Raw genomic sequence first — 12,004 nt, forward strand, 5'->3', positions numbered from 1 at the left:
GACTCCACCAGCCTCACGTGCACCCTCACATGATGATGCGAGGCTCCGGCACTGACTCGCCAATAGACTTGTGGGGCAGCACGCTGGCCCCATTGAGGTAGAGCTCATCATTAACTATGACATCCTCGCCCAGCACTGTCACGTTCTCCATGCGCACCTTGAGGGAGATGAGTGGGCTGTCAGGGAGGCGAATGCATCCCCCGCCCCTCTCCTCACCTGGCCCAGCCTATCAACTTACCCACTGGCCCACACGGCAGCGCCAGCCCACAATGCAGGACTCAAGCCAGGAGTGGGAGCGGATGTGGGCATCCCGCAGCACCGTGCACCGCCGGATACATACGCCATCCTCCACCACCACACCAGGGCCCAGACTTACGTTGGGACCAATACTGCAGTTCTGTCCAATGTGAGCACTCGGGTCCTGAGGGCAGTGAGGAAGATACATACAAGTGAGCCACTTTATCATCTGAGGCTCAGGGGGGTTAACGATGGGCTGAGTGGAACAAGGGTCTCACCACCAGCACATTGCCCACAATGCCAGGTCCTGAGCAAAGCCGCTCAGGCTGCTTCTGTCGAAGCGACTGCAGAAACAGGCACATGCCAGTGAGGAAATCCTTGGGCTGCCCAATGTCCATCCAAAAGCCTGTAAGAAAGGATGCATCAGGGGGCTCAGCCCAGCCACAGACCACCCACCACCCCTGCCCTGTGGCCTCCCTTCCTCACCCTGCAATTCCATGGCATAGAGCTGCCCCTCTTTGGCCATGACGGGGAAGATCTCCTTCTCAATGGATGTGGGCTGCAGCTATGAGAGTGGCATCTTGTGAACAAGCATGGTCATGGCAGTGGTGGCCTGCCCCACCCCAAGCCACCCAACAGCTGGCTCCCACACACCTGGATGCGCTGCAGCACTGCAGGGCTCAGAATGTACATGCCTGCGTTGATCTTGTTGGACACAAACACCTGTGGCTTCTCCACGAACCGGTGAATTCGGCCGGTGTCAGCCTCACATACCACCACACCATACTTGGAGGGTTCCTCCACCTTGGTCACCTGAGTGCAGGAGGACCTGAGGCCTAGTCCAGTGCTCCTCGGTCTTGATACTCATGCTATCCCAAATCCAAATGCTTAAGGACACATACTACACAACTCTGCTCCCACCACATGAGGTGATGGTTCAAGACTAGAGGTGGAAGAGCACATGGGGGTGAGGATATCTGAGGAGGAAGACTTACCACAATGGAGCCCTCCTGACCATGGTGCCGGTGGAACTGCACCATGGCTTGGAAGGGGAAATCACATATCACATCACTGTTGAGGACAAAGAAGGGATCTTCAGTCTCAGACAGCAAGTCACGGGCCAGTGCCAGGGGCCCAGCTAGGAGAGAAGAACAGATCACCCCCATGCAGGTCTGAGCCCCTGGAGCCAGGCTCAACAGGCCCCACCTAGGATGGATCTTCTTGTTTTCCTGGCCTTACATCCTCCCCAAAGGACCTTCTTGTCTCTACTGACCTGTCCCCAAAGGTTCCTCTTCATGGGACATGGAGATGCGGATTCCTAGCTGGAAGGGAGAAGCCACACTGTCTGGTTCCTCCCACCCAGGGGTGGGAGGTGTGCGGGGAGCAAGGGAAAAGACCGAGTCTGCGCCTCACCTTCTCTTCTTGCGCCTTCATTTCCTTCTCTAATACCTGAGACATATAGCTCACAGCCAGAATCACGTGGTCCACGCCTGCCTGCCGGACAGATCAGCGAGGACCAACAGGCTGCTTTAACGGAAAGGCACGGAAACCCTGCCCTTCAGTCACTAGCCTTCCTTCGCCCCGCCAAGTCCGACCCCGACTTCGGGCCTTACCGCAGCCAGAGCCTCCACTTGGTGCAGCAAGATGGGCTTGTTGCAGAAGTCTACCAGTGGCTTCGGGATGCTTAACGTCAGTGGCCGAAGCCGCGTTCCATAGCCTCCCACCAAGATCAGTGCCTTCATCACTCCTGTAGGCAGCCCGACAGCGAGTTCCGGGTTTGGACGTGCCGGAGGCCTCCTGGCCGCCCCCTGCCGCGCACTCCCGCCGCCGTGCCCCGCCCCGCGCCCTTCACCTGCCAATATGACCGGCTCTGCCTCCACCTCGTCTGCCCCGTCTGCCCAAAACGGGATCCTGGGGCCCCAAAAGCCAGAACGCGACGCCGGGCAGACCTCTGCTGGTACCAAACTCAGGCCGGACCCGGCGCGGCCAGTGACGTGACCCAGCAGACCAATCGGCTGCCGTGTACGTGGCACGGCCGTTAGCGACGGAACGCTCGAACGCGGCGCTTCGGCAGACGTAGCCAATGAGGACCCAAGCGCGCAGGGCTGCCATGGGGACCGGACAGGACTTGCGGGTCAGCTGCCCATTGGCGGATCCGAAGGCGCAACTGGCACCAAGGGCGAGACTTCATTCTCTGCCCACCGGCCTCCGCCGTGGGAACGCCCACTCCCGGGCCCGCCCACACCCCAGGCCCCGCCCATACCCCCAGGCCCCGCCCCATCCACTCCAGAGAAAAGAGGCACCTGATCCCGGGTGGTCTGCTGACCCGGGTCACTGTGAAGCCCCCTGGTTTACAAAAAGATGAGAACTCGCCTCAATTTCTAGCGGTTTTATTTTGATATACACGACCTCAGACACAAGCGGGGCTGGCAGATAGGTGCACAGAAAAGGGAGAGCTCAGCCCAAGCCTCCCACTCTTCACACCCAAGGTCCCGAGAAAACGCAGGGGAGTCGTGGCCAGAGCCACGTGTAGCATGGGGCGCAGGCCTCAGCGGTGTGGACGTGGACGGCTTGGTTAGCTTCCAGGAAAGAGGAGCAGAGAGCAATTCCCAGAAGGTTAGACCTTACTGTTCCCGGATAAGCAAAAGAACCAGGCAAGTCCTTCCCAGGGTTCTCCCTTTTTCCTCATTAACACATTTCTCAAATCATCACAAAACCAAATTGTACATAAGTTCAAAGCAATCTGCTTCCGGAGAACGTGCATGTGGCCAGCGTGAGCACGTGCGCAGTGGCTAAGAATCAATCTAGCCCAGATCCCTGGCCCCTTGAGGAAATCCCCACAACCCATTGCACAAGCCCTGAGAGGGAGGAGTGGGGGTTCTTGACAAGTTGCTACACTGGTCCCCTTCCTCTTTAAGCACCGCCCCCACCCACCCCAGGGGCTGGTGTCAGCTTGGCCCTGGGAAGCACAGTAGAGAGGGGTCACCTGAGTGCCCCAACCCGTGATCCCGTGTTGCACTTTGGTCCCAAGTGTTGGGGCTGGGAAGGCAGATCCTGACAGGAACAGGGCTCTCTGGCCTGAAGCAAGGGGAGAATGAGCAGTGACAAAGCATGTGCGCCCACACATGCCCACCACCCCCACCCCACCCCAAACAACACAGCTAAGTCTCCAGGTGTGGAAAGTGCTGAAAAGAGGAGCCCTGCCCTAAGGGAACAGCAGCAAATCCCAGGCCCTTTTGCTCTTTTTAGTGCCAGGAAAACACTGAATATAAGTGGATGCAGCCTCTCTTACTATAAGGAACAGCAGCAAAGGGCTGCAAACGCTCCCTGAATCTAGGACTTCAGAAGGTCCCAGCACACAGCCAGGGTGGACAGGTCCAATCAAGGGAATCCAAAGTGACCCCAGGCCCTTTTGTCTTGTCCTACAAGGAAATGACTGTCTACACTACCAGTTACGGCCTCCATGACCGAATCTACAGAATGGTACAAGAAAGAAAGTGGTCATTACTGACCAGAAATAGGCAAGCTTCCCCTCCCAGCCTCAAGGAATGGGAACCTGCCCATCATCAGCACAGCATCAGACGGCAAAGAGATGCAGGGATCTATCAATCAAGGAGCCCATTTAAGAATTGAGATTCCATCTCTAAGGGCTGGGAAAAAAATTAGCCCATTGTTAACAAGTCCTCTCAACAGACACAGGCTGGCAAAACGGGAACATGCCCAAATCAACATTTACAGTGACCCTAGGCTCAGAAGTGAGGATGCCCTGGATGGCTTGGCAATGGCTAGGTAGATGCAGCATCACCTTTTGGCCCTGTGCTTTACAGCCAGCAGGTCTCTGCCATTGAAGTTTGGCAGCATAAATAACTAAAACCACAAGGGAAGGGGCCACCCCTTGGGCCTTCACTGCACCACTGTCAGTGTTGAGTGGGCCACACAGGCCCACAGAGTGCTGAGCCAATAGGGAAATGCCTCTTACCACTCCGCCACCAGTTCTTTGTAAAAAGGTAAGCACCTGCTGAGGAAGGTCATGGGGGCAAAAGCTTACCTCAAAAAATAAAAATAATAATAATAATTAAAAAAAAGGGATTTTGCTGAGAAAAGCCATATCTACTAATGAGCAAGGCTACACCTCACAGGAGGGACCCTGAAAGACAGAGGCTGGCAGATGGACAAACTGCTGGACCCCATGTCTGATGAGACAAAGTTTTCATTAGCAGAATCTGGACGCCTCCATCCAGGGCCCAAAATAATGAGCAGACAAACTAGAAGTTCTCCTTCCAGGTCCACAGCCTGAACCTTCTCACACGGGCCTTGAGCTCAGCCTGGGAAAATATGACACCCTGAGCGGACTGCAGCCCTTGATCCCTGGGAGAAAAAGCCTGTCCAGAGGCAGCACAGCTGCCCTGGTTAGAAGACAACTCCCACCCATAGCACAAGAGTTGCACACACTGTCTGGGCCAGAGCCAATAAAGACCCTAAGACCTGCTGGGATATTGCTTTTCCTCAGCAAATAGAGCTGAGCCTCCTTCAGGGAGGCCAGGAGGGGGTAGCCTCCAAGGGCAGGGATCTTGGTGAGAAAGGCTGGCTGGGGAATGACAGGAGGAGGAATAGGTTCAAGTGCCAAGGGGTGCCCAGGGAACCCAGAGGCCCATCCTCTGCATGAGCTGGCCTTAGCCTAGTTTCATGAAATCTGGACCCCATGCCAAGGTCAGAACTGAGAAGCAGGGTCCAACTGTGTGCAGTCAGACCTGTGGCACCCTGGGGACATCTGTTAAAGACCCAGAGCACAACACAAGAAAGCCCTCAAGAGACAGACACCCAATCCCCTCTACTTCTGGGAACAAGTGACGAGTGGGCATGGAGGGGCCCTACACCAAGCCCAGGGCTTCACCCTGTAATCCTCAGGGCTCTGTAGCCAAAGACCTAGGCAAAAGAAACCTGTGTCCAAGGGTGCCCTGTCCCTGCTGACAAGCCCACCAGGGGCACTTCTCCCTTCCTACATTAGCCTGGACACAGTAGTCAAGAGCCGTAGAGCTAAAGAGCCTGGCTGAGAGGATGTGTGTTCTGCCCTCTTTTGACTGTATATATATATATATATGGATTCCAGGCTACAGCTAAAAACATTTCTTTTAGTTTACACCAAAGAGAAATATAACCCTTTAAAAGCAAAGTCTGTGTGTCCTCATGGCAAGTTCAGAGCAGTGGTCCCTGCCTGTGGGTGAAGAGGAAGGGGTTCTGGGGACCCAGAGCTGGGCCTACTGGTTCTCGTCCCGCATCTGTTCCATGATGCTGATGAGATTTTCCAGGCCAAATACGTAGCCTCGGTCCGGCCCGTCATGCACAGTGGGGTCATCCCGGAAACCCTTGAACGTGCTGTGTGCAAAGTCAATCATGCGGACATCCACCTTGGGTGGAGAGGAGGGGCCTGCCTCGGGGCTGGTGCTGCTGGGGCTGGTGCTGGAACCACAAGGTAATGCCACCTCTGGGAGCCCCGTGTCCAGGTGCTTGAGACGCATCTCGGGCCAGCGGTCCAGGTAGGGCTCAGCCCGGCACTCCTTGCCGTCATAGATGACCAGCAGGGAGCTGGAGTAGAATCGATAGGAGGCCTGCCGCTCCAGCACAGCTTTCAAGCCCCGCAGTTTGCTCAAGATGGGCTCAAACAGGTCACGCCGTAGGTCCAGACCGTTGTGGAGGTACTGGTAGAGGGCGTTGCGGAAGCCTTCGATGGAGAGCCCACGGCCATAGTATTTGTTTCTGCAAAGGTAATGCCCTGTGTCCAGCTGGTACACCTGAAACCCCAGGAAACAAACAGGGTGAGTGCCAGGAGATCTAACAGCCTCAAGGTGTGCTGGGTGAGCACTGTTTGGAAAGCACTTCTGACCAACCTGAGCTTTACTACTCCTCCGTGGAGCGGGACGGGCCACGTTCACCCTGAGTTTTCCCACACTAAAGCCAAGAGAAAGCCAAGACCAGAATTACAGGTTACCTGCCAACACCTTTGGAACTTTCCTCAAAGCTGCCCTGGGGGCCCAGCTGGACTCAAACTAGGAGCATCTTGCTGACAGACAAGGGTCCCAGTTGCCCCAACGTCAAGGCAGCAGGCTGTCACAGTGAGGGATCTCAGAGAAGCCTAGAGCCTGGTGCCCGGAACAAGGTCAACAGGTAAACACAAGAGGGCTCAGGGAATGCACCTGTAAGGATATACTCAGCACCCTGTGGGGTCTCACCCTTTCAGAGGGGCTCTGGGCAGTGTGGGAAGAGGACAGTCAGCATGCGTGGCAGGCAGGCACATGCACCTAGGCTCTCACCTGCATGCCACAAACCCTGACACCAAGCGTAGCGGATGTACTCTGCTCACACTTCCTCATCTGCCGGGCTGCCTTCTCAGCGGATGCATCGTCGCCATGCTGCCGGGTGCCCATTTTCAGGTCCAGTACACAAGGGTACTTGAAGTGGTGCACCACATTCTCAAGCAGAAGGAACTCTGGGGCCACAGTCAAGAAGCATGACAACCAGACTCCCCATAAGCCCAGCCAGTAAAGCACAACCAAGACAGTCTATATACAAAGCAGCATTCTCAGCTAATGTAATCTGTATTTACCTTCACAAACCCTCAAATGTGGCTTTCACATTACTGACTTGTTATTTTTATGTCATTCTTCAGAACTGTCTTGCAAGCAATACACAAACAAGACTTGCAAGATTCAGACACAACCCTGTTACTACTGATAAACAAGACCCTACTTTAGGCCAGCATCTCACCCAGGCCTACGGAATAATGAAGATATCTTGGCAGCACTACTGCAAAAATGGGGAAATCAGATTCTAACATTCCCCAATAAGAATTTTTAGAAAGGGCTGAATTTGCATTTCTACCTTGCCATTATCCCAGTAGATTTCAAACCAGTGGACTATATATTTATAGTCAATTCCTTAATACTTCTAGAAACTTCTGCTCAAAACAACTTTATGGGTCTGGCCTCCTGGCATCTGCATTCATGTCTTAATCTACTCTGGCCACAACAATCTAATGTTTACTTGTACTTTTGAATAAAGGAATAGGCTTGTCACATGTCTGCCAACTGTCACTGTGACTGGGCAATTCCATGTTTGGGTGCTCTGAAGCAGTCATGGAGTCTTAAAGGCAGACACTCAGCATCACTCTGACAAAGGGCACTTTAACATTTCCTAATGCTGGTAGCTAAACAGAAGGCTGGCGATTCAAACCCACCAGCCACTCCTCAGAAGGAAGATGGGGCAATCTACTTCCGTAGTGATACTACCTCGAAACCCAAGGAGGGGTCACTATGAGTCAGGTCCGACTTGACAGCACATAACAACAACAATGCTGGTAGCATAGGACCGCTGGTAGCATAGTGTCTAAGGCACCTGACTGCTAACCAGAAGGCTGGCAGTTCAAACCCACCAGCCACTCCTCAGAAGGAAGATTAGGCAATCTACTTTCGTAGTGATACTGCCTCTTCCGTGAACCCAAGGAGGGGTGAACCCAAGGAGGGGTCACTATGAGTCGGGTCCGACTCGATGGCAAACATTACAACAACAACAACAACAACTCTTAAATTATATATATATATAAATAATTATATTGGATCTTTAATCTCATAGCATGCTGTAACCTTTAAACAACTGACAAAAAAACTTGACAGCAGCTGCAGAAATATCTCCCAGTCCTTGAGAACATAGGCTCTTAAATCTTGCCTCAGCCATTCACTGGCTCTGGACCAACATGTGACCTCTCTGTGCTTCCATCTGTTTATCTGTAAAATGGGAATAATAATCATTCCCCCCTAAGATTATTGTAAAAATTAACTGAGTAAATATGCACACATCACGTCAGCAGCTCAGTGTTATTATCTACTGCATTAAAACACTAAAAGACATAAAAATTCCCATTCCATAAAACTTTACCTTGAATATCTTAAAACTGTTTTTATATTGTATGTATATGGTGTCTACCTTTAGACAAAATACACAGTAAGACACCAAAGTCAAAGATACTCTTTTTTAATCATTGATCCTCTTTTGGGAAGGAAAAATACTTATGTGCATATACAGAACCCTTATTCTAATCAAGATCAATATGGTAGCCACATGGTACTATTTAATTTTTAGTTAAAAAAAAATTCAAGTTCCTCAGTCACAGTAGTCACATTTCCATGTGGATGGTGGCTACCATATTGACTAGCACAAATAAATAGAATAGGTCCATCATTACAGAAAGTTCCACTGGACAGCATTGGTCTAGACTGCCAAGTTTTAAGCTTCAGGTTACCAGCCCCAAAAGACAAAGACAAAACCATGTTGATGAAAGGAAGAAGAAAGGTCATAACTAGAGGAAGAGGAGCCTATGAGGAAGGAAGAGAAAAATAACAAGAGGAACCCCTAGACAGAGAGGGACCTTTGCCATGGGCCCGGAAGTAGCCCGACACAAACTTGTGTAACGATGCTGCGGGGGGACAACAAGGATACTGTAGAGCTTTCGGTCCTTGGACTCAGACCGCATGCGACTCAGCTGCTGCTTGTGGCAGCGTAGGCTCCAGGGGTTGTGGCTGATCTTCTCAGAACTCAGACCACTGTTGCCATCCAGCATCTGGAAAGGGACATCTGAGTGGCTGTGCAGCTCCACCTTCAGACTTTTTGCCTCCTGGGAGCTAAGAAGGAAGAACATACATATCACTGAGGGGTTAAGACAAGTCACCCTCACTCGGGTCTTACTGCCCAGGACAGGGGAAGCCTGGGTTAAGCCTATCCTGCTGCCACAGACCCTGATGACGGCAAGCCCAGAAGGCAGAGCCAAAAAAAGTAAATGGTATGAGTAGTGTTCTTCCTGTGTTTCTGAAGACTATCTTTGAAAAGTAATTATTTTGTCAAATTATGTGATGAAAATTATGCATTTTCATACCAAACAAACATGGGGTGGAGCATAGGGTCAACTGCCAGGATATGAATAACTGTCCCATCTTTGTCCACAACGTCTAGAATACATAGCTTCCTTTCATAAGGCTTAAAGAAAGCATATGCTAACATTATGCTTAGGGATGTCTGTATGTCTTTGCCACCAGGCCTGGAAAAGTTAGAACATATCAAAGAAAAATAGGACAGAGACCCAGAGCTGCCTATTTCTCAGTGGAAAAGGTTCCTGCCTGTGGATTAAGCATGAAGCCATTTGAGTGAGCAAATTTCCTTTATAAAATCACAAGGAGATTTTGGTGAGAAGGTGACTCAGATAGAAAATATTAGAACTTTACCATAATTTCATTTTGCTTGAATTAACTTGCAATGCTGCTTCTCATACTGCCAAGCCAAAACCAACCAACCAAACCCTCACAGCCCTAGTGAAGCCATGAGCCCTGGAATCGGTGGAGCAAGTCTGTAGCTCTGAGCAGAGGGGGAGTGGAGCAGTATCAGCAATGCCAAACACTACCTTCATCTCTAGAACTGGCTTTTCCTCTGTCGAATAAGTTGTATAGAGTCAACATAACCACTAGGACTAGTGGATGCTGAACATGCCAACTCTTGCCTGCAGAATTGGGTGACATGTTCTTCTGGCAAGGGCACTGCCCAGGCCATTTCCAAATGCCTATTTTATGATCCCTTTAGGAAACAGCAAGATTAGTTTATTTGTCAAGTAACCCAAACAAGTTTTTTGTACCTAGATGGAGCTCCTGTGGCATCTGGCATTACCATCGGTGTTGCAGCCCTGGTGAAGAAACAAGTGCCACCCTGTGGGGGGACTTCAGAGGCATGGCTAATAGGCCAGAGAGAAGCAACTAGAAACCTTCAGAGTCAGAACCTTGAGCCTGGGCCATAGGCAGACCCTGACATTATTCTGTGTTCACTGGCTTTTCACTAGATGGTTCATGAAACACCTTTTGTACCTCTGGAGGGCAAAAAAAAGTCCACAAAAGACAAAACAGCCATTGAGAGGGAGCCAGCCATGCCTGGTAACCAGACTTGGGGAATGCTCCTAGTCACTTGAATGACCAAGTTTATGACCCACAGTCATCAATCGAGAGGATGCCCATCAGGGAGCAGAGGGGGCAAGAGGAGAGTGTTTCTACAGACTGGAATCCCTCTGTCCACAAGTACACAACATCTGGAACCTCTGCTTACTAAGTAGTTGTGCAAAACCCTCTCCTTGTATCAGTGATGTCAACCTGGACAGAGAGGACTCCTGAATGAGGACATGGGAAATATCTCGCCAAAGTGAGCTGTGAAGAAATCTGGAACACCATGGACCCTTACAGAGCTTCAGAAGTCAGGGTATACAGATCATGCTGCTAAACTGATCTGGTAACAGAAATAAATATGTGCTGCCATAGCAAAGAAAATTCTCAATTTCAACAGCTAAGTGAAGCCACAGAGTATCCTACTCACTGACATTGATTTTTAGTATTATTTTACTTATTTTGTTGTTGTTGAGAATATATACAATAAAACACAGCAATATAAAGTTTCTACATGTACCATTTGTCATTGTTAGATGCCATCAAGTTGGCTCCAAATCATAACGACCCTATGTACAACGGAACGAAACATGCCAGTCCTGTGCCATCCTCACAATCATTGCTATGTTTGAGCCCACCATTGCAGCCACCACTCAAGTTCATCTCATTGAGGGTCTTCTTTTTCACTGACCACTCTATTTTACCAAGCATGATGTCCTTCTCCAGGGACTGGCCCCCCTGATAATATGACCAAAGTATAAGAGACAAAGTCTTGCCATCCTCACTTCCAAGAAGCATTCTTCCAAGAAAGATTTGTTCATTCTCCTGGCAGTCCATGGTATAATCTTTCACTAACACCTTAATTCAAATGCATCAATTCTTCTTCACTTTTCCCTATTCATTGTCCAGCTTTCACGTGCATATGAGATTACTGAAAATACTGTAACATGGGTCAGGCACACTTTAGTCCTCAAAGTGACATTTTGCTCTTTAACAATTTATGTACCCAAGTTTGGTTATCCATTCTTCTGCTGATGGACACCTACGTTGTGTCCATCCTTTGGCTATTATAAACAGTGCTGCGATGAACATGGATGTGCATATATCTGTTCTTGTCCTGGCTCTCACTTCCTTATATACCTAGTAATGGAATGGCTCAGTCAAATGGTATTTCTAATTCCAACTTTTTAAGGAATTGCCGTACTATATCCCACAGTGTTGCTGTTGTTAGGTGCCGTCGAGTCATTTCCGACTCACAGCGACCCCATGCACAACAGAACGAAACACTGCCCGATCCCATGCCAGCTCCATGATCCCTGCTATACTTGAGCCCATCATCACAACCACCACGTCAATCCATCTCGTTGAAGGCCTCCCCCCCTCTTTCGTCGACCCTCCACCCTACCAAACATGACATCCTTCTCCAGGGAATGGTCCCTTCTGACAACATGACCAAAGTAGGTGAGACGAAGTCGGCCATTCTCGCTTCCGAGAAGCATTTCGGGTGCAATTCCTCCAGGACAGATCTGTTAGTTCTTTTAGCAGTCCATGGTACTTTTAGCATTCCTCACCAGCACCACAACTCAAAAGCATCAATTCTTCTTCGGTCTTCCTTATTGACTGTCCAGCTCTCACATGCATACGAGGCAATTGGAAATATCATGGCTTGTGCCAGGCGCACCTTAGTCCTCAAGGAGACATCCTTGCTCCTCAGCACTTGAAACAGTCCCTTTGCGGTTGACCTTCCCAGTGCTACACATCGTCTAATGTCCTGACTGCTGCTTCCATTGGCATCG

The 12,004-nt window shown here is 50.4% G+C and overlaps 2 protein-coding genes across 2 annotated transcripts in view; both read right to left on the minus strand.

Annotated features, from left to right (window-relative positions):
* Nucleotides 1-25: 25 nt before the first annotated feature.
* Nucleotides 26-1,979, minus strand: GMPPB (GDP-mannose pyrophosphorylase B). Its single transcript, XM_007955349.2, has 9 exons — nucleotides 1,851-1,979; nucleotides 1,651-1,731; nucleotides 1,511-1,559; nucleotides 1,233-1,375; nucleotides 892-1,050; nucleotides 724-802; nucleotides 516-643; nucleotides 239-421; nucleotides 26-157 (listed from the first exon to the last, which is right to left on the minus strand). Exons 1-9 carry the CDS (start codon nucleotides 1,977-1,979, stop codon nucleotides 26-28), a joined length of 1,083 nt encoding a protein of 360 aa, XP_007953540.1.
* A 3,516-nt stretch (nucleotides 1,980-5,495) lies between these two features.
* IP6K1 (inositol hexakisphosphate kinase 1) overlaps nucleotides 5,496-12,004 on the minus strand; it is a 33,318-nt gene continuing 26,809 nt past the window's right edge. Inside the window, exons 3-5 of the mRNA XM_007955350.2 lie at nucleotides 8,731-8,912; nucleotides 6,549-6,724; nucleotides 5,496-6,029 (exon numbers count right to left, since the gene is read on the minus strand). Of these exons, the coding sequence (XP_007953541.1) occupies nucleotides 5,496-6,029; nucleotides 6,549-6,724; nucleotides 8,731-8,912 (892 nt within the window). The remainder of the gene's footprint in view (nucleotides 6,030-6,548; nucleotides 6,725-8,730; nucleotides 8,913-12,004) is intronic.

This window comes from Orycteropus afer, unplaced genomic scaffold (assembly GCF_000298275.1).
Source record: "Orycteropus afer afer isolate SDZICR_OR568_19922 unplaced genomic scaffold, OryAfe1.0 scaffold00498, whole genome shotgun sequence".
Taxonomy (NCBI): Eukaryota; Metazoa; Chordata; class Mammalia; order Tubulidentata; family Orycteropodidae; genus Orycteropus; species Orycteropus afer.